Below are 24,697 nucleotides of genomic sequence, written 5' to 3' on the forward strand. Positions count from 1 at the left end.
AGGTCCCCGTACCGCAAAAAAAAAAAAAAAAAGAAAAGAGAGCTCTTTCTCAAACATAAATAAGATCACGACTTCATCCTGCCCCAAACCCTTTACAGTCCTTCCAAGAGCTTCTCATCACACTTGGAACAAACCCAGAGTCCTTATCATAGCCCAGCAAGTCCTCTAACCATGTCACTGGCCCTTGCTGGCTCTCCTACCCTCTTTCGCTCCACTGCACTCCCACTTGTCACCGTGTTCCCAGGACCCACCGGTCCCCCCACCATTGGGCCTGGGCACTGGCTGGTTCCTCAACCTCAAAGGCTCTACTGTGGCTATAGGTCAGACGTCTCACCAGAGAAGGCTTCCTCTGTCTAAGAGAGTGCCCACCCTCTACTGCTCTCACCCCCCACCCCCGCCTCCTCTCTTTGTCTTCATCCTTTATCCCTTTATCGCCTGTCCCTCCCTGGATGGAATGTGGGCTCCCTGAGGCAAGGCCCTTTCCTGGCTTGTTCCTCACTTTATCCTCAACATAGAGGACAGCCCCTTGGCCTAGAGAAGGCGCTCAGAAATTACTTGTAAAATTAATCAATTATTCAGTGATGTTTTTGTAGACTTCAGCTTTACCTCTACTAGTTCCTTTTTAAAAAGACAGGAGGCAAACTGAGGCGCCAATTATGTGTCCCATAGGCTGAATGAGACAGCTATGTGGTCCTGCACTCCTTCTAGAATGGGGCCCGGCTGGGGGTTGGGGTGGGGAGGTGGGAACCAGAGCAGTCCCCACAGCTGGAGAGCAGGAGGGCCTTTGGGCTTCCCGTTTCTCTCGCTGCGAGGCTGGGGGCGAGTCCCTTACCATCTCCAGACCTGAGCTCCGCCTACAACATGTCAGGTTTGCTCCAGTTGGGTGGCAAAAGGAGCAGCTGCTCCCCGCCCAGAGCCTTAAAGGGCATGGAGGGGCTGGGGTGCCAACCGGGGAGGGGAGGTGGCCGACCTTGAGATGACCTCAAATCCCCGATAGGCAGGCCGCCCCTACAGTTCACATCTCACCTTCCACAGTTCAACCAAAAGCTCCCTCAGGCTCCTTCCGGTCCCAAAGTTCTAGAACTCATCGTTTCAAACTGCCCTGAATCCATCTCTCTCCCCACAGTTGAAAGAAAATCAAAAAACACCCGAAAACAACTTGGTTTTGACCTGTGCAATCCACAAAGGATCATGCCACGGGTCATCTCATGCCAGCCGGTCAGTGAGTCTATAAAGTACCCAGGGGGTAGGAGTACGACCCCAGTTCACTGCTGAGCAGACTGAACTTGGGAGGGGAGAGGGGCATCTAAGAGAAGGGGGGAGCTTTTCTCTTTGAAAAGCAAGTGAGTGAAATCCTCTAAGCCAGCACTTGTGCTCTGGGACCTCTTTTTCCCAGATGGCTGTAGTTGGTCCTTCTCAAATGTGACAATGACGACAATGGGCTGAGAAAACCATGCAGGGCCCACAGTTCCTGCCACGGTGCATTCCGACGTTTAGGCGCACAGGCTGAGCGTCCAGGCCTGCTCCACCCCAGCCCAGTCCAGCCAGCCCGAGATGGCATCTCCAGTCTCAGCTCGCACTGGCCTCCTTCACACCACACGGCCTCTCCCCTGCCCTGCCTGGAATGCTCTTCCCACCCCGAGAAGCCCGACCCTCATTACAGGCTCTCATAAAGTCCCATCTGCCTCTCCTTAAGAGCACTCTTTATACCTGGAGCTTTCTATGTACATGTTGTCTTTCTCCCCTGCTAGACTATAAACTCCACGAGGACAGGGCTAATCTGACTGTGTTCACCATTATACCACCACGTGCCCAGCCAGGGATGGCATGTGCGAGGCTGTGAGGTCTGGAAATGCTGAAGGTCTTCTGCGATCGTGAGGGAGGAGCACGGAGCTGCTGGAAGATGTCGCCCTGTGGTCCCCTCAATGCAAGGGGCAGATCCAAGAGCCAGAGGTCAAGAAGCCATGTCCTTGGTGACAGTGTTTGCCATAAACCTGCCCCACCTCTGGGTATCTTACACACTCTAAGAGCTAACCATTTATCTTTATCATCCAAGCCTGTTACAGGTGAGTTTCCCAACATTCATAAGAGAAAGAATCCCAACAGATGGACCTCTCTAACAAAATTGTAAGCTCCCAGCCCCATTCCGTACACTTCCGTCCTGTTCCACCTAAGTGCTGGGCATCAGATAAGTACTTAATAATTTGTTTTCACCTACCTGGCTTAGACTGGCTGCACATCCATTCACTCATTTATTCATTCAACACATATTTGCTAAGTGCCTACTATGTGGCTTCCTAGGATGGGAGAGAGAAAAGAGGACCAGCCAGATGGGGTCCCTTGCTTTTATGCAACTTAACATTCTAGTGAGAGAAGTGGACAAACAAGCGAATCAACAACATAATTTTGGACAGTGGTAAGACCTACGCAGACAATGAAACAGGGAGATGAGATAAAGAAGGAGGGAGAAGGGAAAGATTTATCTAGGTGGTTATGGAAGACCTCCACGTTGAAAATGACAAGGAGTCAGCCAAGTGAAGATGACACAGAAGAATATTCCAGACAACAGGGGAAGCAAGAGCAAAGGCTCTGAGACAGAACAAACTTGATGTGTTTGAGGAGCAGAAAAAAAGGCAGAGTGGCTTAAGAATCTATCCATCACCCTTCCCGCGGGGAGAACGGGACAAGATGAGGGACAAGATGAAGAGGACAGGGACCCGATTATTTAAGAATTCTTCTTCCAGGGATAGTCAGGTGCCTGCAGGGACAGAGTCATCATGCCTTCAATCTCCCCATCCTTCAGACCTGACTCACTTGGACACACTGCATATGTCAGCCGAGAGAGGAAAGAGTGTGGGACTTGGCCCCAGGACCAGTTTGCCCCCGAGCAAGCCCCTCAACCATTCTAGTCTCCAGTTCCATCACCCATCCATCCATCCATCCATCCATCCATCCATCCCTCAGCCAAGGGCCCGGACTTGGGGATCAGAAAAGACTCTTTCAGCTCCAATGTTCTCTAATTATTTTTCTTTGCATTGTCTTTTAAGAAAGAAACCAATCAATAGAAAACACGAACCCATCCCCAAAAGAGAACTCTCATTGAAGAATTACATTTTCAAAACATACGTCAGAAGGGCAACAAGACAAAGTCAGTAAGGCTCAAACACAAAATCTCTGTGTCTGACCCCAACAGCTGCTTTGCTCACATCGCAGAATTCTAGAGTGGTAAAATGCAGCCACGGATGCTTCCTCGCATAAGGTGCATGGAGGCGCGCCCCTGCCCCCCACCAAAAGCAGGTACTACGGCCCCAAAGTCTCCTAGTGCCCCCACGAGGACCTCCGCCACCACCGCCATAGTTCCCTCCTGACGCACAGTGGTGGCCTTGCCTCCATTGCTGGCCCCCTGCCCAGAGCAGCAGCAGTAGATCATCGCTGGCAAAAAAGTACAAGTCTCCCACCACACTGGCCTCCCTGTTTGTGAAGAGGGCACCTGGGGGCCTCTGCACTCTGCTAACAACGCCCTTCAGCCAGTGCTGAGAATGGGCAGTTCTTTGTCATTTAGGGCAAAGTCACCTCCTCAGAGATGCCCCCCTGACGTCCCTGTGCAGTGGGGTTTCCCTCTCCCCTCTATTTGCCGTCGTATTGGTTTATCTTCTTCAGATTATTTACTGCCATCGAAACCACTTACACTTGTTTGCACTCATTATGTCTCCTCCACTGGACTGTAAGCTACCTGAGTTCAGAGCCTCACCTGTCTTACCCATGCCGTGTCCTCAGGACCTCGCTCAGTGTCCAGCCCACAAAAGGTTGACTTGGTAGAACTTTGTTGATAAACAGAAGGAAGAAGTCATCCTAAGAGCCTTGACAAAGCATCAAAGACCACAATGCAGGTGGATATTATACACCTCCCCCACAGGGCCGTGATGGCTCAAAACGCTTAATGAATGATGAGCGGTTAGAACCACTGGCCTGGCCCATACTCTCTGCTTTGCCAGAGAGGAACAGAAGGGTCTAGCAAAGGAACGTAACTTTAATGGGGCATTCAGAGACTCAGACTCAGGTGTCTGACACAGGCAAAGAATTTCTCAAGCCCCCAGTGCTGGCCCTCTAGGAGTCTGAACACCTCAGTCCATAGAAGCTGGAAGCTGGGAGGGAGGGAAGTCTGCTGAAGCCAGCATCCCACACTTGGCACGTGGAGATTCATGAGGAGGGACAGGTGGGTTGGTGCCAGGTCCACATCAAGCAGAAAAGCGGAGTCACTGGGGTTGGGGGAGGGGTATGTGTATGAGAGGGACACAGGGGTGAAGGCGGACTGAGAGAGGGAAGGTTCCAGAATGGGCAGGCCAGGGTGCACTGCTCTGCTGTCATTCCCTGTTACAAAAGGCAGCTCAGAGGAAAGGAAGAACAACAGTAGGTCTTTTTTTTTTTTTTTTTTTTTACGATTACCAAATATAAAACCCCGAGTGTAAATTTTTCTATTTCAGGGTTTCTAAACAACATTTAACGTAGTGAGTGTTTTACGTCGAGGGTAAATATTTGCCAGTCACTTCTGGCCCACGTCAGAGTGCTTATCTAAAAAGCTGTTTGGTTCTGCTCCTGATAGGAAAAATCTGCATTCCACCCAGCATACCCACCCAGCATGTGACCCACGAGCACTCTCCTTCCCCCAGTCTCCCACGTGCACCCAGGACGCCAGCAGCCGCTGGATCTGCGTAAGAGCACTTTCTGGAAGGTCTGTGTGTGCTGCCCTTTCTCTTAATTAAGGGCAAGGGCGTGGAGGAACCAGTCCAGGACTGGCCCTACACTTAGGGTGCTACTGCGTCAGCCTGACCAGGCTGTGGCACGTTTGGGGAAATCAAGGAGCTGTGAGGCAGGACCGCAGATGACAGCAGGAGAAGCCTGCGGCTCGCGCACACCACGTGGCGTGGCAGCTCTGTTTTACGGGCCGAACCAGGCATGTCAAGGCGGCAACTACAAATGCACTAAGAGGTCTACAGAAAGGAGCCACCAACGCTGAGAGAGGTCTAGAAGGATGATCACAGGGCCCGCCGAGCCCACCCTCGGGGCAGTGCAATGTCTTGAGGCTGATGAGTGAGTTCTTGTTTCTTTAGTAAGAACTTCCTTCATTTTTACTTAAACACTATGTCTCGTAACTCAGATCCAGTTCTCACAGTGACGCTGTAGATATCATCCATGCTGTACAAATCAAGAAACAGAGGCTTAAAGCAGTTAAATAACTGGCCAAAGTCATGAAACGATGCAGTCGGGATGCGAACGCAGGGCTGCCTCCAAACACTTCAGCACGACTCCCCCCAGCCTATAAAAATACCTCCCTAAGGTTCTAAATAGGCCTCTTTCTGGTTCCCCAGGCTTAAGAGAGAAGGTGGGTTCAACATGAAGCATGTTTGAGTTACGGCTAAGATAACTCAAAACACTTGGGGGGCACTACCCAGCAGGCGGCTGGACGGACATAGGCTCAAAGAGGGTTCCTCAGACTGAGAGTCCAGAGACTCCAAGGGAAATGCCGGTCAGAGCAAGGGACTCGGCAGGAAACCCAGAGGATTGGCATCGGCACACAGGTGGAATCAAGAGACCCTGTGAGCGCCTGTGCGCTAGGCCCAGTCAGTCCAGCCCAGGCAGGTACGCAACAAACTAAACCAGAGTCAAGGGCACGGAAGCGTCTGGGAAAATTTCTGACCAAGTCCAGGGTATTCTTCCTAAGCCTCCCTAAAAGGTGCCATGGTTTCTATTCAAATACAAAACCATGCTTAGACCAGAGGTACCTGAGAGCCCCTCTTGCATTTGGTGGCTTTTGTTCTTGACCTAGCAATCAAAAAGGCTACAAGCCGAAGAGCACGCAAGGACTTAGGCCTTAGGAGCTGGACAAACCTGGCTTGAACTCGACATCTTCCAAAAACTAGCTGTGTGGCCTTAGGCATGTCACTCAACTTCTCTGGGTTTGGGTTTCCTCTTATATAAGATGTAAATAATGCCCCAATGCCACTCTGGGCCAACACTCAGGATTAAATGAAATAATCTGTGAAGGCATCTGGTATCCCACTCCTGGGCAGCCAGCAGGCGTTTCGCAAGTAATGTTTTCCACAATTGCTCTCTGGCAGTCACAGCCAGCTTTGACTCTGACCTCAGAGGTGGGAACTTGAGTTCCTGGGGACCATCACAGCTAAACCTTCAAGCCTGAAGAGGCTCTGCATGGACATCTCAATCCTTGCTGGCAATGCCTATTTTCCTAAGGAGGAATCTTGTCACACGCAAAAAAGGTATTTCAAAAAGCCGGATCTTCGGAAAAGATACACATGACCAACCAGCCAGCATTCAAGAAGCAGTTGCCGGGTTTCCCTAGTGGCGCAGTGGTTGAGAGTCCGCCTGCCGATGCAGGGGACGCGGGTTCGTGCCCCGGTCCGGGAAGATCCCACATGCCGTGGAGCGGCTGGGCCCGTGAGCCACGGCCGCTGAGCCTGCGCGTCTGAAGCCTGTGCTCCGCAACGGGAGAGGCCACAGCAGTGAGAGGCCCGCGTACCGCAGGCAATGCCCTTCTAAAAGAGGATTCTAGAGGGATCTCAAACCCAGACAAAGGGGACTGAGCTGAATGGGTAGTGCTCAAGAATTCTGACCCTCACCTGACCCCATGCACAAAATAGTAGCAGTAAGCTCACTTTCTCTGCCCAGTGACATAGCCCCCAACAGCTGTGGAATGTCAAAAACAAGGCTGCTTGGGTCTAAAGTTACCCCTCCTCCACCATTAGAGGAAAGAAAACACATTTCTGAGTCTCTCCTTCTTTATGTTTTGCTTATGAGGAACAAATGTCGACAAGATATAGGATACACTGCTCCGTTTGCCACCAAAATGCACAGACCATAATTTTATATGAAGCTACACCCACTTAATTGTGATGCATTAAGTATTATGTTCATTGTTTCTGAAAGTGGGTAGAAATGAATAATTTATTTCAGACAAAGGAAACTCTTGAATATGAAATGCCTCATCTTTTAAAATTACAATTTGGAAGACAAGAATGAAAAAATACCCATAGCCAGTGAACCTTATACTGCTAATAGAAAACAATGCTTCAACTGTTTCTACTTTGTTTGCAAACATTACGTTTTTTTAAACATTCTTGAGAATGATCAGGAAAAAGACACACTAGGTTTTCACCATGCTAGCAGCCGCTCAACACAGGGCTAGCATATCTAATGTTAATTTTCTGTGCTGGGTTTCCTGCCAACAACGAGTGCCTTGGCTCACCTGGGGTCCACTCCCCAAAGCCCTGCACCCCAGTCTCGGCCACCTCCTTCCAGAGCTTTCTTTTCTTTCCTGCATCCTAGTTCCCTTTGTTGCTCCTTTTCCCACTCCCTCCTTGGCACTCCCTGTGCTCTGCACCCTCTTTCTGGTTTCACCATCCCCCCAACAACTAGCACAGTGCCAGGCACAGAGTAGGTTGTCAGAGAATGTGACTACTGTTATTTTTAGAGAAGATAATTGATGTTCTGGACTGAACTGAATTGGTGATCATCATTTGCAGTATGGCTATTGGTGTCTTTTTTTTCTTTCAGAGCAGAAAAAATCTACATCCACTCAATCTACTATTGCTGTTTCATGCTAATTAATTGGGAGAGGAGGGAGAAGGGAGTTAGGGTGCATATAAGAGGAAGCAACTGGCAGTCATTCGCCTACCATTTCCCAAGCACTTTCCAGTGCTCTTCCTAAGTGTTACCACCAATAACCTTATGAATTGGATACTATTATTATCCCCATTTACAGGCAGAGTCTCTATTAACCCAGGGTCCCACAGCTAGTAAGTGCTGGAATGTGGAACTCAAATCTGGGTGTGTTTAACCCCCAAACCCTACTCTTTACCGCTGCTATTCTGCATTTCATAATTTCCTAGCATCATTGGGACCTCATCCCCTGTTCCTCTCCAGCCCCACCCCAATCTCTGGAATGAATACAGATAGTCTGCCTGGTGGCTCTTGAGGATAGAGCTGCCGAGCTCTGGGTGTGTTCTTACAGGAAATCGGCAGTAGCATCACCTCTCCCCTTTCCCACCCCAACAGTATCATTAAAACAACGTCATAAACACACCCTGGGCTCAAAGAAGGACAGAGAGGGTTTGTTTACTTCTTCGGAACTGCTCTGTGAGCTGTGGTAATTACTGGCTGCAGGCCCAAAGGCCCTCCCACCTCATCCTTCTCTCACCCGGCTTGCCCTGGGGTTAGCGGGCATCTCTTTCAATTAAGACACCTCCCTGCATTTAGAATCTTTGCGTTTTTATTCCGACGGTCTCTTGTGAAATGTTCTGAAGCAAGTCGAGAACGTAGTGCAGAAAACTGCCAAGTGAGGGCTTCCCCGGTGGCGCAGTGGTTGAGAGTCCGCCTGCCGATGCAGGGGTCACGGGTTCGTGACCAGGTTCGGGAGGATCCCACGTGCCGCGGAGCGGCTGGGCCCGTGAGCCATGGCCGCTGGGCCTGCATGTCCGGAGCCTGTGCTCCTCAATGGGAGAGGCCACAACACTGAGAGGCCCGCATACCGCAAAAAAAAAAAGAAAAAAGAAAAAAAGAAAACTGCCAAGTGAGACCCAGGACTAGTGAGCCAGAAGAATAAAATAGTACATAGAAAAGAAACAAGCCATACACCGAGTCCTCCCAACAGGCGGACCACAGACAGGTAGGTCAGGGCCATCTCTCCCAGCCAAGAGGACAGCTCTGGCCTGGAGATCCAAATGCCCATGCCTGACCACTGTCCCCAGATCAGAAAGCAGAAGCCCATCCTGATTCCAGGCTAGACGGCAGCCCTGGGGTTGGGATTGGGGCTTTGCAGAAGGCAGATGGGGAGCCACTCCTCTGGGGGGTCCAAGACTGTCCACATTCCCACTGACCTCCAGGCTGCCTCCTTTCACCAGCTAGGTCACTCAGTGTCTAAGGAGCCCCACTGAACAATTTTCAATGACACCCTTTCTCCTGTTACAAGCCAAAATGCCTCTGAGCATGAAGACTTTTCATGACCTGGCTCCAGACCACCCTGCTTCCCGCACTCACTCCTGCCGGCACCTCTCTGCTCTGCTGTCACCTGCTCTCCATGTGCCTCAGCCCCTTCCCTGGACCACCCTGTGAGGCCCAGGCGGCCTCACTGACTGCTGCTCCTCTGCCGACCCTGGGCCCCTAAATGGGGAGCTGTGTGCACTGGGTGCCTTGTGCATCTTTCCCCCCAAGGAGAAGGTGTGGGAGAGAGAAGCCATCAGAAGCTGAGGCAAACAGGTACCTTCTGAGGTGAGGACTTACTAATCCTAACCGCAGACCTATGTCTTTCTCTAGTCTGGAAGCAGACCCCTGTGTGTGCTTTTATGACACAAAACTATATAAAGTTGAGCCATATGAAATATGTGCTATTCTACCACGCTGACCTACAAAAACGGTAATTTCATGATTCGACGTAAAACTCCCAACAATGCTTAGTTCCATTAGCCATCATCCTTCCCTGGTTCTGCTGAGACAAAGGCCAAGCCCCTGAGCGTGGCGAACCTGCCTCTCTGCCCAGCTCTTCTCCCACCACTGTTCATACCGAGGGCCCCTGCCACAGAAAGCAGCTTATTACAGCACCCTGGACACTCAGTGCCTTTGCCCATGCTGTTGCCGCTGCCTAGAATGTCCTCCCCAACCACCCTTCCTTACCAAACTCCTATCTACTCCTCAAAGCCCAGTTCAGAGTCTCCTTCAGCAAGCCCTCTCTGACCCATAACTCCATCTAGTCAGTTATTCCCTTCTTAGGGCTACATCTGAGCCTTGTACGGAGTTTTACTCATTCACCTACCACTTTGCAACATAACTTATTTGTTTTATACCTAGCCCTAAAGCAAAAGAGAGAATTCTTAAAAGGCAATGGCAGGGTCCTATTTACCTCTGAATCACCTAAGGCCTCTCACTAGGCTCATAGTAAGTTCTCAATAAATACGTGATGCATGAATTTGGCAGAAATGCCATTCCATCACACCAAAATACTGAAAATTAAGAGAGATCACAGAAACTGACCAATTCTTCTCTTCATTATATTATACTTATTTCACATATAATATATATTACATATGTGTGTATCATACACAAACACACACATATATATAACTCAGCACAAAGCGTCTAAGGCTTCTTCATGCAGTTTATGCTCTTGACTTTCAGGGATTATCTCTCTGGTTATCTGTATGCAAATGGACCCTGCAGCATGGGTTCTGGAGCCAGACTTCCTGGGTAAGAATGTGGCTCTACCCATTCTTAGGCGTGTGCCCTCAGGCCAGCTCCTTACTCGGATCTCGGTTTCCTACCTACCGAGTGGGGCTAAGAACACCTTCTACTAAACAAGGCTGACACAAGTTATTGCACGTAAAACACCTAGCTCATTGCCTCTCACCGCTGTTGTAATTACTATTTTTATTTCTTTTAAGGTCTCATGGGGAGGGTAACCATTTTCAATTGGGAGTACGTTTAGAGTTCCGGCCTGTTCACCCCTTCTCCCATTCAAATGCCACTTGCCATTCCTAAGCAAACAAGAATATAATGGTCCCATCAAGGACTCTCCAGAATTCTCCAATCTCCTGGTATCTTCTTATAAAGAGTGTATTTGAAATTCATACTAACAGGGATCAATGAAACATTTCATAAACATGGGCTTTAAGAAACCTGCTGGCCTATTCCTACAAAGAATGCAATCAATACCTATTTTCATACATAACTAACTGTACACAAAACAATCATGTACAAAAGGCAACAGAAATAACAGTTGGCACGGTGTTTCTTAGACCATTAGGAGGGACGTAAAGGAAAGTAGTACCAGCGTGACGGAAGACAAATGAATGGCGTATTAGGTCACCTTAAAGTGGGACTAAACTGTGTATTCCTTTCTTTACCACTGTGTAATGCTATTTGTATGACAACATGACAAAAAAAAATGGCCCTAGGCATTCTGCTCTACTTTAGAAACCTTCCATCTCACACTGAAATGAAAAAAGATACAATCCAGAAATTTCTTCTCTGGTTAATATTTCTGCAGTTCCGCAGGAATGGTTTTAATAGCGTGCATGTTCTGGATTTTGCTTGTCAATTAAGAACCGATCGGAATGCAAGGCTAAATATTAAAATAATAGATACTGGCTTATATTTCAACTTTAAAGATTTTTTGTCAAATAGTGTTTTAAGGTGGAAGACAGAGGAAGGGAAACTGGGAATTAAGGAGGTAGAGTAGGATCTAGACAGTTCCTCCTTAATAAAGGATCAGGTTGGTACTTAAAATTTCATCACATAACAGTAGAAAGAGCACAGGCTTTGGAGATGCAGAGATAAGATTCGAAACTTAACTCTTCCGCTTACTGGCTGTTTGGCACTGAGAAAATTAATCAACCTCTCTGATCTCAGGTTTCCCTCTCAAAAATCAGAGATCATTATACCTACCTTTTAGCATGGTTGGGGACCAAAAGGAAATAATGGTCTTGAACAGGCAGCCCAGCCCGTGCAGGGCACTCAGGGGCTCCCCAGAGAACTCCTCTCCCCACACTTACCTCCTCTTTAAAGAGACTGCAGGTCTGGAGATAACACAGCTCTAGGACTACGGGCAGAGTCCCAGAGGCAACTGTGGTTTGACCAAAAATAGGCCATTTGACCAAATGATTAAAAGTCTGTAATATGCTAATGCTTGGACAGGGCGGACCGAGGGCCAATTTAGTAGGAGTAAATTGCAATTGATTTTCCAAGAAATTGCTTGTTCTCTTGCCTTTCCTCAGCTGTGTCACACTCTCTCACCCGTAGCTGCCTTTGTCACAGCCAGAACCAACTGAAACACGTGTCAAGGAAGATCTTTTTGAGGCAAAATGTTTAATAATACAGACATCCACACTCACACACACTATAAATATACACACACATGAACAGGCAGATATATACATATATATCTGTGCATGTGTATATACATGTTTATATAGATGTTCTAGAGGGCTCAAATTTAGAAACAATTCTGTACCATGACCGTACCCTTCTGTGTGTTTTACAAATCCCTCTGTGGTTAGAGAGCTATCCTGAGTCATTTTTATTTTTACAACAGCCTACTATTTGAAGAAAGATCAGAAAAGAGCATACCCCTAAAATCTCCTCTCCATGCTTTCCCCAGCCCGATCTGTGCAAATCCCTGGCTATGAAAAGAAAATGGTTAAAAGATCAAAGAAGATAAAAAATCATAAGAATAAAGGTTAACAGTGGCTGCTTTCACCCCTAATTTCTGATATGGTGATAGACCCTCTTAGAACATTAATTAGAATGGGAAGAGAGATGAAAGAAATGCCCAGGGGACATAATAAATTAGCCCCTTATGCAAATTGCCCATTCGATCTCATCACTGACCCAGCTAGTTGAGTCTCTAAATTACGGGAAGCGGTTAGCTTCTTTAACAAAAAATTCCAGACAAAAGATTAATTTTTTTTTTTAATCTGAAGGCTGAGGGGGTGTAAAGTGACAAGTAATTTCTCAGTTTTCCTTGCAGACAATTCTGAAGGGGGCCAAAAGATATGAAAATCAACATTCTGGCCACTGGCTCCTGTTACCAAACAGAGACCTATTAAATAACCCTTGTTCTGAAACAATTCCGAAACAATGGACACCACCCGCTTAACTAAATTCGAAGGCTGTTCTTCTCACCCTAACTGTGTGAACAAAGTCTGGTATCCTAAAAGGGGCCGAGGGGCAGGTGGAGGACAATTTTAAAGGAGGTAGGGAAATGCCAGGAGATGGAGAGTTTCAAATATCCATTTAAAAACAAACACATACCGAATTTTACTTGTCATCACTGTCCTAGACAATTTATGTTTTACTGTCCTAGAAATTCATGGAACTCTCAGTTTTCTTATCAGTAAAATAAGGGGATTGGACTAGAATGACCTCCAAAAGTCCTACGGCACCTACAATCCAGGGATTTTATTTACCCCTTTGTTTTCACACAGTACTTCTGATAATTTAATTTGTTTAAATATAATCTTATGACATGCATTTTGTCTTCTGAACTCACTCCTGGCTTCCTTTCCTCTCTCCTACTATCATTTTCCCCTTTTCCTTATTTTCTCCTCTTATTTCTTATTTTATCTTCTTCCATGTATTCAAATGAGATGTTTTAAATACATTCTGGTTCAAAGTAAGGTACATATTGAATAAATCATACTTTATAAATGTTATTAATATGAAAAATATATATGGCAAGATGACGAGTTTCTCTAGCATGAAGAAAAGGCTAGAAAGAAAAACTGTAAGTCGCAGAATAATACAAGATTTACTATGCAGGCCCTTAGAGAAAGAAGGAAAATATGTTACAGGTCATCCTCAACCACTGCCCTCATTTTACGAAAGGAGGAGATGTCTCTAAGGAAGGGTAGACACTTGCCCAAGGTCACCAGCTAGTTAGAGGTAAAGCTGGAAGCAGAACACAGTCTCCTGACTCCTGGACCAGTGCTCTTTGGACCAAACAATCCCAGTAACTTCTCTAGAGAATTCGCCACTGTATCCCAAAGAACAAAAATGGACATCCTTTGGAAAGAATAAGCTTTGACAGCAGAAAAATTAAGAGATGGCAGAAAGAAATACTTCAGAGGACTAAAGAAAAGGAACGAGGACAGACATATTGGCTCTAAATAATTTTGCACCTTGTAACAATCTTCAGTTCATGCAATTACCTGTCACTCACTGATGTTTTATCTCCCCTCTTCTGGTAACGGGACCCTATGCAAAACATTCCACGGTCTCTAAGTTCACAGCCTGCACTGGAACACTCCGGCCTTTGCCAGAAGTATCTGGACAGTGGAATGACCTGACGCTTTACTCAAGAAACTTCTTGAGGTTGACAGTTAATCTAAATAATAAAATTTGCCTTTAGGAAGTGGCCAGTGACACAAGAAGACACAGATTCCTCAGGTCATAAGGCAGGTAATAAGAAAGCATGTGTAGACAACTCCATTTTTGTAAAAAAGGGGAAAAAAAGATAAATATATATGTATACACACACACACACATATACAGGAAAAAAATCTGAAAAGGCTTGTATCAGATGTTTGCAATGGCTATCTTTGAGAGCAGAGACTATGAGTGGTTTAAATTTGCTTTCCTTTTCTATCTGTTTGTAATTTCTTATTGTTGTACAATAAAAATGAGTCGCTGAGGGGCCGGAGAGCGAGAGGATAAAAGCCAAAAGTAGTGGTGTGTGAAAGTGAAATGTAAGTGTGCGTAGCAGAGCCTGTGGAGACGGAAGCCTCTCCCAGCTTTCAGGCATGCCCTTCTCAGGGAGCAGTAATTCTCCCTGCTATGAGGGGCGTTGCAAAGAAGATTTATGGGGAGAGGTTAGAAGAATGGGAATCAGTCAAGCTGAGAAGGGTAGGCTGATCACAAGAATCCTTAAGCACAGGAAGAGCTCCCACCCCGGGTGATAGCCAGCTGCAGCGAACTCACCTCCGACCAAAGAGCTTAAGGAAGGATAGGGCCCCAGAGGAACAGGGGGATTCAGAGCAGGAAAAAGGAAGACCTTCCCCAAAGGGGATTTAAGACTCAAACTGGGTTATTAAGAGATAGGGCTTCCTCCAGGGCCCTTTACATATTGGATAGATTTCTTATTTCTTGTCCAAGCTAGTGTATGAGCAGGCTTCCTGAAGGCTTGGGGTTGCCATCCTTTTCAAGACATAGGATCCTTGTTCCCTGATCCGGGAATACGGTCTGCGGAAAAAGAGTCCCACTCTTGGAGTCAGGAGTGAGCCAACAGCTAACACGGCCTTGGTACAGCATCAAAAATGACTGAGATTTGGGCTTCCCTGGTGGTGCAGTGGTTGAGAGTCCGCCTGCCGATGCAGGGGACACGGGTTCGTGCCCCGGTCCGGGAAGATCCCACATGCCGCGGAGCGGCTGGGCCCGTGAGCCGTGGCCGCTGAGCCTGCGCGTCCGGAGCCTGTGCTCCGCAATGGGAGAGGCCACAACAGTGAGAGGCCCGCGTACCGCAAAAAAAAAAAAAACAAAAAAACAAACTGAGATTTATTGAGGACCAATTATAGTTCAGGCACTAAGCAAAGCATTTTACATATAGCCTTTTTAATTCCCAAGAACCTGTAAGCGAGGCATTATCATCATCTCAGCTTACATCCAAGAAGTCTGAGGTACAATGAGATCAAATGACCTGCCCAAGACAAAGTAAGCGGCAGAGCTGGGGACGCACCCAGGTGAGTGGAATTCCAGAGCACATGTTCTTTCACCATCGCGTACAAAGATGAAGAGGCGTGAAGCTGCCCAGAGCACTGGTGGGACAGCAACCGGTCAACCTGGGTTGTTTAGACATGGGGTCGCTGGGGTGAGATAGAAGGTCGATTAATAGAAGAATCTATGAAGGGAGACTGAAACCAGATCATTCCTGGAAGTCACCAAGGTGTTAAGGTAATATCTGGCAATGGGTGGCCAGGTTGGACTGGGAGAGACGAGACACAAGGGTGGGGCCAGTAAGAAGGCCAATGCAAAGTTCAAGTAAAAGATAAGGTGGGTAGATTAAGGGAACGGAGAGAGAAGAGCAATCCAAAAGACAGCAGGTAATTTCAGCAGGACTTAGCGATGGGTCCAGTGGAAGGAGTGAGGAGGGTAGAGGAGATGCTGGAGATGATTCCAAAGCTTATGAGTGAGGCCCACGATGCCATTACATAAGACAGGAGACTGAGGAAGAGAAGGGTGTAAGGAGAAAAGGGGAGGGATGATGAGATCCTTTTTGGATGTGCTGACTTTGAAGTAACTGAGATACATCCAGATGGAATCATCCAGGATTCAGCTGGAAATGCTGGTTTAGAGCTCAGGAGAGGATGGCGTAGGAGGGGAGGCTCTGAGTCATCGTTGTACATGGTAGCTGAGGTCCCAGAGACGGATGAGGTTTGTCCAGAGAGTATGCAGAAGAGAAAGAGGCTGACACTGATCTCCCCAAAGGCAGTGCCAAGTAAAGGTTCTGGAGGTGACCCTCAAGCAGTGTGGCCCCGGCCAAATTGCTTCCCCTCTTTGAACTCCAGTTCTGTAAAAGCAGAGGATTAGACGATCTCCACGTCCTTTCTCTGATATTCAACCACTCATGGTTAATGAGACGCCTGCTCAGAACCAGGAAAGATGCTCGGTGCTGAGCGAACACCCGCCATTACAAGCAAATCCCCGACCTTCCAGTGGGAAAGACAGACACATAAATAAGTCCTCTCGATAGTCTGTGATTAACAGCTATCATAAAGGCAAGAGTGAACTGCAGCATGAGAGAGTCCTGAGTGGAAGTGCCTGTCTGGGGGAATTCCAGCATGGCCCTCAGAGATGAAACCTGATCTTGGTCTTGAAGAACTAATAGAAACCTCCCAAACAAAGGCAAAGCCAAGTGTCAAGGCATGGGAAAGTGAACGCACATGAAATATCTGGGAATGGATTGCTCAGTGAGCTTGACCGGAGAGGTGATGTGGCTTAGAGAGGAAGGGCAGGGCCAAGCTAGCCCACAAAGGAATTTACCATATGCCAGGATAGATAAAAAAGAACTTACAGGAGTTCTCAAATAGAGTGACAACATGATTAGAGAGCTGGGTGGAAAGGAGAGGGCCACCATACACCCCTAGCAGCTGGTATTTACAAGCCCTTCTCTCTTATCATGATTTGACAAGACAGCAGATGATCTTATAAGGCTCTCCTTCAACATACAAACATTTTAAGCAAGTTTTTGTTTAATAGTTACACATATATGATGGTACATTAAAACAGAAATGCTAAACATGGCTCATAATTGATAGCATCATTCAAAAAGGGGACAGACTCAAAAGAGAGTTTAGGGGCATCTGATTCCGGGCAAAGCCATTTCCAATTACTTGGGGACCAATCTCAAGATCCTAAGGCTTCCTGGGAAGGTCTAAGCCACTCCTGGGACTTGGCAGGGAAATGGTGGCAAAGCCAGAGACCTAGAACTTTGTCATTCACTAAATCAGATTTAGGATGTTCAAATCCCAGCATCAGGACCAATAAAGATGTTAAAAAAAAAAAAATCCCGGCATCACTCTTTCCCCATGATCTCTCCACTTGACTCTTGTTTACAATACCATCAACTTTGATTACATTTGAGGAAGGTCTGGCATTTCTTGATTCTTCTCTACAAAATCTAACCTCCCAATCAATACTTTTAAACATTGGAGCCCTTTTTTTAATCTCTCGCTGCCACAGAGGGCCTTACATCCTCCCTCTGATCCACCATCTTCAGGCTTTTCTCTGCACCCATTGCACTTTCCAAATTTCTCCTTCTTTGCTCTCGCCCTCCAGAGAGTCCAAAAACATTGCAAACAGGCTAACCTTCCTTTCAAATCACTATTTCTCGCTGCTTCTTGAACGTTTGTGAAGAAGAAAAGGTGAGGCAGAATGGAGGTTAAAGAGCAGAGTTGTGGCTGACAGACACAGATGTGAAACACCACCTGATAGGTCCATCCTCTGAGCCTCTGAGCGCCCACAGAGCTCTGCCCTCTTGGCTCCCAAGACACTTTCCTTGTTCTCTCCTCTCCTCCAACGTCCTCGTGCACTGGCTCACTTTTTCCGTTGTGTCCTCTAGCCCACTGCCTGGTGAGGCCCCTAAAAACCGCACCAGCATCCACGCACAGAAAAGGCACTTCCTAGAGCCCTTCAAAGCGCCTTAGAGGCCAACGCTTCTGCTTCCGCTATTGCGTTTCCAGGAGAATAATCCCTCCAACCTCCCACTGCAATTCTCACCAGACCAGGCTGCTTTATTTCCCTTCTGTAGCTCAGGCCTCAGATGACAGTTTTTAGATTCTACCTTATTCTTGTTCCTGCCATGGATAATACCTCCATATGGCCTTTTACCTGGTGATCAAGTAAACAATGGAAAAGGTGGCTGTGGGTTTGAAGAGTCCAAAAAAATGGAAACTCAAGAACGTCAAACATGTCTTGTTCGGTGAGAGGATTCTGCTCACACTTAGTGTATGTGGATAAACATCCTCTTCCCCTTGGGCAGAGAAATCCAAATATGGAAACTCTGATTACTACCCTATCTGTAAAAGGCAAAGGCCCTGTTGTCCTGGTTACCTCAGAGACAGAGATTCTCATCAACAGCAACACTCATCAACCTGAACCTCTGTCCCTCTCCATCCTAAAAATGCCAAACGGGATAATATGCATCACTCAATGACTTAAAACCTCTCAAGGCTCCATTTGGCTTTCCTATACCCACTTAAGGAACACAGTCACTGTCAGAGGTCAAAGCTCATTACAGCTGGAACCTAAATCCAATGCCCTTGAGATATAAAATGTAGCTCTAGACAAGACCTTCCTGGCTCTGAGTAATTCATTATGGCTTCTGAGACCTCGGTAGGCTGGGTCTCACAAACCAAGGATCATATTTGCTATGAAAAGACACCGGTTTGAGAGAGGGATCCAAACAAATGAATGAGGGGAACTTGGTCCGTGCGGAAGAATTTCTGACACTCGTCAAAGAAAGCCAGACAAGTCAGTGGTATCCAAGAATGACCAAGTCACTTTAAGTGGAGAATGAATGCAAGGATTGAAAAGAGCAAATGTAGGAGCACAGAGGAGGGATTCTGAAGGTGTCCTCAATCTTCCCTCAGAATCATGGGCCGTTAGGACTGGAGATTTTTACTCCAATGACCTCATTATACCAAAAAAAAGAGAGACCCAGAGAGGGGGAAATGAGTGTACTGCAGCCCTATAGCTCATAACAATTTTGAAATTAAAACCCAAATGAACCTTCCTCCTTACCTACTTCCTCACTCTCACTGTCCCTGGGGAGGTTCGTATCCTTCCAGGCATCAGTACAAAGACAGGAGTAATGCTTCCGTGGAGCAGGCAGCCAGCAAGAGGCACTGCCCCTCACGGTGCTAGGAAAGCCAGGCTGGTTTCTGGCAACTACTAGTTGCCTACTGACCTGCTCCCATGAGAGCTCAGAGGGTCATATACTCTTGTCTGTGCACCCCCGCTTCACTGCCTTCAGCCACTGTCCTGGCTGGGCCAAAGGGACAGACAGCATTAATAGGGATTTGCGGTGGAAGTTATCAGCATTATCCAGGATAATATATGAACACCTCTGATACTAAACCTGTCCCCTTATATTTTATCCTGAAACAGACCACACACACACACACACACACACACACACACACACACACACACACACTTTTCCTCTGAACCAAAAGCACGATACAGAGGAGTGCTTCTCAAGCTTCATGTGTATATGAAGCACCCAGCCCAGGGATCTTCTTAAAATGCGAATTCTCATTCAGTAGCTCTGGGATGGAACCTGAGATTCCACACGTCTAACAAACTCCCAGGTGATGTCTGAGCTGCTGGTCTGAGAACCACATTCTGAGTAGCAAGGGGCAGATGTTACAAAATCTTGCAAACAAATATAGGTTTAAATTCTCGTTCCACCAATTAGGAGCTCTGTGATCTTGGGCTGGTTTCCTAAGTTCACCCTGCCTCAATCATCTCATCTCTAAAATGGACATAACAATATCTGAGATGCACTTGATGATGACTACATAAGTTAATGATGAAGAGATCTTAAACAGTACCTGGAACACAATAAGAGCTTAATACATGTCAGTTGCTGGCTGCCTCTAAGATTCCCGAGGGCAGATATGACATCTGTCTGGCTCATTGCCAAAATCCCAAAGGCGAGAATGGATCTGGAATGGACGTCCTTGAATGAATGAATGTGTGTATAATACACCCACACATAATTTCAGTATTTACATACTTCCTTGGTTCTATGTCTTTCTGCAGGAAAACGTAAACCATTTAGAACACCAGAACACTCTCACCAGTACCAAACCACCATATCTCATAGAAACAAATTCAACGTGAACCACCATGGTTAACCAAGAAACACACAATTTGTGATGACTATATATACTCGAGAAAAAGTCTTAACTGTAAACAAAAAAAGTCAGCATCAGTCTGGAATCTCTATGTCATTAAGGGAAATCACTGCCTTACTCATTATTTATGGGGTTGTCTGAATGCAGATGTTATGAAAAACTTAATTCGAAAACTAAGGTCACTTCCAAACCACATGTAGATTTGCAAAGAGAGACAAAACAGACTATGGGAATTGAGACCACTTTTGAAAGGTCAGGAATACATTCTCCTGTTTATGTACACACTTGCTTAGGAAAAATTAGAAACAAAACAAAAAACTGTTAACAAATGGTTGAGCTTAATCTTTTAAATCAAAGGCAGACAAGTGAGTCCAACCAAAATTCTTCAACAATCTAAGATTATCTTCAGGCGTCTCATAAAGTAAAGTGGCATCATTTAAACATGTCCCATTTCCAGGGAGGCACTGTGTACAGTATGCAGCAAGAAGGGAATACGATTGCCACCTACAGACAGAAGTGGCACTCCCTTTGCAAGAGTTGGCCAATCATATTTTAACGTGGAAAAAAAATTCAACAAAGTCACCTCCTTCCAACCTCTCTCAAACCACCACACAACATTACTTCATTTAGAATTACTTTCAAGTCATACAGTCATCTCTAGGCATTCTGCCTCTTCATTATCATCATCCTATTTCTAATTTCCCAGAAACACTGTGCCATTCAACGATCTACTTATACACTACTTGAGAGCCAAAGAGAATGTAAGCCAATAGATTTCAAGCAGGCGAAGGCATCAGAGTGGAAGTATAAATCTGCTTACCTGGTATGAATGGGACTACCCGGAATATATCAGACAATCTGCTGTTAACTGGTTCATACGGGGAATCTTCAAGCAGATCATTTCCTAAAAACAACAGAAAGATTGGGCTCAGATCTGGAAAACAGACATATTTCAGTCAGTTTTTGTTACTGAATCTGAATTCTAATTATGTTATGATTGTGTAACAAAAAGATGCTGAAACTTTCAAAGATTTCAAATGCATCTATTTGGCTCTGGTTATTTCTCTTCATTCCCTCTGCCTCTGTTGTCCTGGCTCTCCCCATAGTGCCATGAAAACATTGGAGAGCAACCCAGCCTGATCTTGCCAGAAAACTCTCCCACTCTTTGCAAAGGAATGAAATCAGAGAGGAAGGAACCAGTGACGTCACAAGCCCAGCTTGCCTCCAGGAGCCAATAGAAGAACAAAGCTGGCCCTTTTTCTTACTCCCAAAAAATGCCATGCAGTCAGAAAGCAGGTACCCTGGCTATTAAACACTCAGTCTCTGAAACAGGTTTTCATTTATAGGTTCTGGAGGAAGTGGCAGCTGAGAGGTCAAATCTGTATATTACAAATTTTGAGCCTCAGACTCAGCGGAGAATGAACGCACTGAATGTTTGAGTTAGATTTACAAACATGACCCACCTCTGGCACACAAGGACCAAAAAATTGCCCCTGTAATGGATGGCTATGACAAGTAGACCTTGCCCTCTCTGAGCCACTTCTGCACTAACCAAGGCTGAACTACATCAGCTGGTTTAAGACTCAGCTAATCTAAGATGACAAAATTTTTTTTTCCCACATCTGCCTTTGATTAGGTTTGAGGGGGGTAAAGATAGAATAGATTCCACTGCACCTTTCATTCTCAATTCTTTATCTTATGTCAGTATAGACAGAAGGAAAGAAGAGAGGGGGAAAACCCAGGCAAGATGCAGTGCAAGCCTTTGGATTATCCTGGGAAGCCAGGCCTTTAACGGATTCCTACTCCGATGTTCCGACCAAGTTTCAAAGAGGTCAGCGGGGTCCCTGGGATGTCCCTTCACCCCCTCACGGGTTTTCCAACAACCAGACCGGCAGCAAACACCAGCTGCCCACGTCCCTGGGGGCCAATGAAAGGTCCTCATTCTGCAGCTGGGGAGAAGTGAGTGGAGGATGAGGTCAGCCGGACCCCGGGCCTAGGGACCCGCCTGCCTTCAGGGGCTGGGGGAGGGGGAAAAGAAGACGGTCGCGTACCCTGCAGGCTCTGGTACATGCTCCAGTAGATGCGCAGACAGTTCTTCTCCTTCTTCATACCCCGCTTGCAGCGGCAGTTATAAAGCGACTTCTGTTTGAGGGCCTCCATGGCGCTGCGGCACTCGTCCTTGGCCTCCAGGCCCGATGTCAAGCTGAAGTTGGTCTCCTTGCCCGCCACGCACTGCCTGAGCGTGCGGTACTTGGTGCTGCAGCTCTGCTCTTTCAAGCACTGATCGCTGGCTTTCACGCAGTCCAGGCGGTCCCCGCCGCTGACCTCGGCCGACAGGAGCACGTCTTGGCGGGGGAGGGGAGGGAGCGTGAGTGCGGCTGGGCTGGGGCGCGGTGCGCCAGCCGTGGGGGAGGACGCGCGCAGGAGCAGCCTTCTGCGGCTCCCGGCTCCCGGAGCGCGTCCGCCCCCCTACGCCGGGGGGGGTCCATCTTCCCGCCCGGGCACCTCCTGCCGCTAGTCCCACCCTACCCAACCCCCGGGGCGCCCCGAGGCTTTGCGGGCTTTTTGCGGTTTGCCCGCGAGCCAACGCTGCCCACCGCGCTTGCAGGCCCTGCCGCCCCGGGACCGACCAGCCTCAGCGGCTGCTCGGCCTCCAGGGCCGCCCTCCCGCGGTTCCCGGCTCCAGCCACTCTCTCGACCCGGCCCGACTGAAGCCCGGGGGCTTTCGGCAGGGGAGAACGGCGGCGGGCTGGGCGTTGCACGCGGAGAGGGTGAGCCCTGATACCCGGCCCGCCCGGCGGGGAGCACCGAGATGCTATTCCGGGAAAAGTTTTCCCTTCCAAGTTTGCTCTCCTGGCCCGGTGCTCGCCCACACCCCACCTGCCCCCCCGCGCCTCCGCAAGCTCCCCGGGACTTGCAAGGGGCGTCGGGCTTGGGGCTGGATGGCTCGGACGCTTTAATTTCCCTCCAGGCTAGGTCATTAAAAACGTAGGAAACAAAAACCAAGGAAGAAAAGCTGCGGGCAAGTGCCGCGCCGCCCCTGCCCCACCCCCCCAGCCCGGGGTGCTGAGGATTCTGGATCCCCTTCCCCAAAACGAAACTTCGCGGTCCCACACCCACCGCGCCCGAGCCGCAATTTTTTTTTGGGGGGGAAGGGGGTACTGGGGGGCTGCCTCTAGTACTCTCCAAGAAGACTCAGCGGATAAGAAAGCTAGCGGCGGCCTCGACTTACCCAGAAGCGGCAGTACGAAGTACAGGGTCGCCAAGAACATGGTGCCGGCGCGCAGCTGGTCCCCGCCCCCCCGAAAATCCAGAGCTGCCGCTGGGTCTCGCCGAGGGAGCTCAGCACGCAGCGATTCCCGGACGGCCGCGCTGCTCTGGCCGCCCAAAGTTCAGCTCCATCCAATGCGAGAGGAAACTCCCCGGTCAGTCCGCCGCTACCGCCGCCGGCGACTCAGCTCCTAGCGGGCTGCTGGCTAGAGGGCGGGAGGCGGTTCCGCTTTTAGAGGTTCAGGTCCGACCCAACCTGGAAGGGAGAGCGCGCTTTGAAACGAGAGCGGAGAGTGCTGGAGCCTCCCCCGCCCCTCTGCCCTCCCCTGCTCCCGCCTAGGGGGACTTTTTAGCGCCCGGGTGAGGGCCCACCCCCTGCCCGGGTCGGGGCGCGGGGAGGGGGTGCCGGGGGTGCATGTGAGTGTATTCCGGGGAGCCGCCTGCACGGGCAGGGTGGAGGCTGGAGAGGTCGGAGGCGGGCTCCCGAAGTCCAAGGGGGTGTCTATTAGGTCCAACCCAAGAGGCTGAACGCAAGCAAATAAATAAATAAGATTACTTTCCGAGCGGGGCGAGCGGAGCCGGCCGCTGCCTGGAGTCTAAGCACTCGGCGGCGGCAGCTCTTTCTCGCGGAAAAAGCCCCTTCTCCCGGGAAAACCCCTTCTCCCGGGAAGTTCGCCACCCGCCTCGTCGCGCCAGCTAGCTCGCTCAGCCAGCCCTCCCCACCCAAACCACCAATCGCTGCCCCCCATCGCTGTATCCCCTCCTCCCCGGGCTCGCCTCCGTTCCGAGGCAGCCTGGAGAGGGGGAACCTACGCCCCGGTTGGGGCCGAAACCCGGCTCCTGCGCCCCTACCCGCCGCTCCGTCCTCTGCTTGCTCCTTGGCGTCCGCGCCGCGCATACACACTAGCCCAGCGCCCTGGCGTCCGGCACATCAACGCTGCCACCCAGGCCGAACGCACGGGCCCGCAGCCCCGGAGCGCCAGGGCAGGTGCAGCCCCGCGCCGCGCACGCCCCTGGGCCCCAAAGTTGAGGGGCGCCTACAAGAGGGGTAGAGGGGAGTGGGGGAGTGGCGGCGGGTTCCCAAGCCGACAGAATGAGAAAACTCTCCAAATGCCACCAACCTGGGCTCAATCGACCGTTTCCAGCTGCGGCGAGAAGCCAGTTTATTTATTTATTTATGTATTTGGGTGGGAGGTGTTCTCGCCCTCTCCTTCCTTTTCCAGGCTCACGTCTCTGCGCTACGAAGATGCAGTATCCCCGAGAGCTCAGAAGATCGAGTTGGGCCAGGATGATTTCCCAGCAGAGCCCCGACTCGGATGCCCTTTAGGGATGTTAGTGTTTATTGGGAGATGCGCGGCGGGCAGCGGGTTCCGAGGCCAGAGTTCTTTGCCAGAGGCCCCTCCGCCTGCCCCTGCCACCCCGCAGCACACCGCCAGCCCCCTCTGATACTCGCCGGCAGGGACGCCGCAGATACACACACTCGCGGGCGGTGGGACCCGGGGCCAGAT

The 24,697-nt window shown here is 48.8% G+C and overlaps 1 protein-coding gene across 2 annotated transcripts in view; it reads right to left on the reverse strand.

The window, feature by feature from the left end:
- Positions 1 to 23,191, reverse strand: part of GFRA1 (GDNF family receptor alpha 1) — a 201,319-nt gene extending 178,128 nt beyond the window's left edge. For both annotated transcript variants that reach the window (XM_024756076.1, XM_024756074.1), the window contains exons 1-3: positions 23,152 to 23,191; positions 21,971 to 22,264; positions 20,740 to 20,823 (exon numbers count right to left, since the gene is read on the reverse strand). In XM_024756076.1, coding sequence (XP_024611844.1) covers positions 20,740 to 20,823; positions 21,971 to 22,264; positions 23,152 to 23,191 — 418 coding nt within the window. The remainder of the gene's footprint in view (positions 1 to 20,739; positions 20,824 to 21,970; positions 22,265 to 23,151) is intronic.
- Positions 23,192 to 24,697: the final 1,506 nt, after the last annotated feature.

Source organism: Neophocaena asiaeorientalis, unplaced genomic scaffold, assembly GCF_003031525.2.
Source record: "Neophocaena asiaeorientalis asiaeorientalis breed wild unplaced genomic scaffold, Neophocaena_asiaeorientalis_V1.1 scaffold85, whole genome shotgun sequence".
NCBI lineage: Eukaryota > Metazoa > Chordata > Mammalia > Artiodactyla > Phocoenidae > Neophocaena > Neophocaena asiaeorientalis.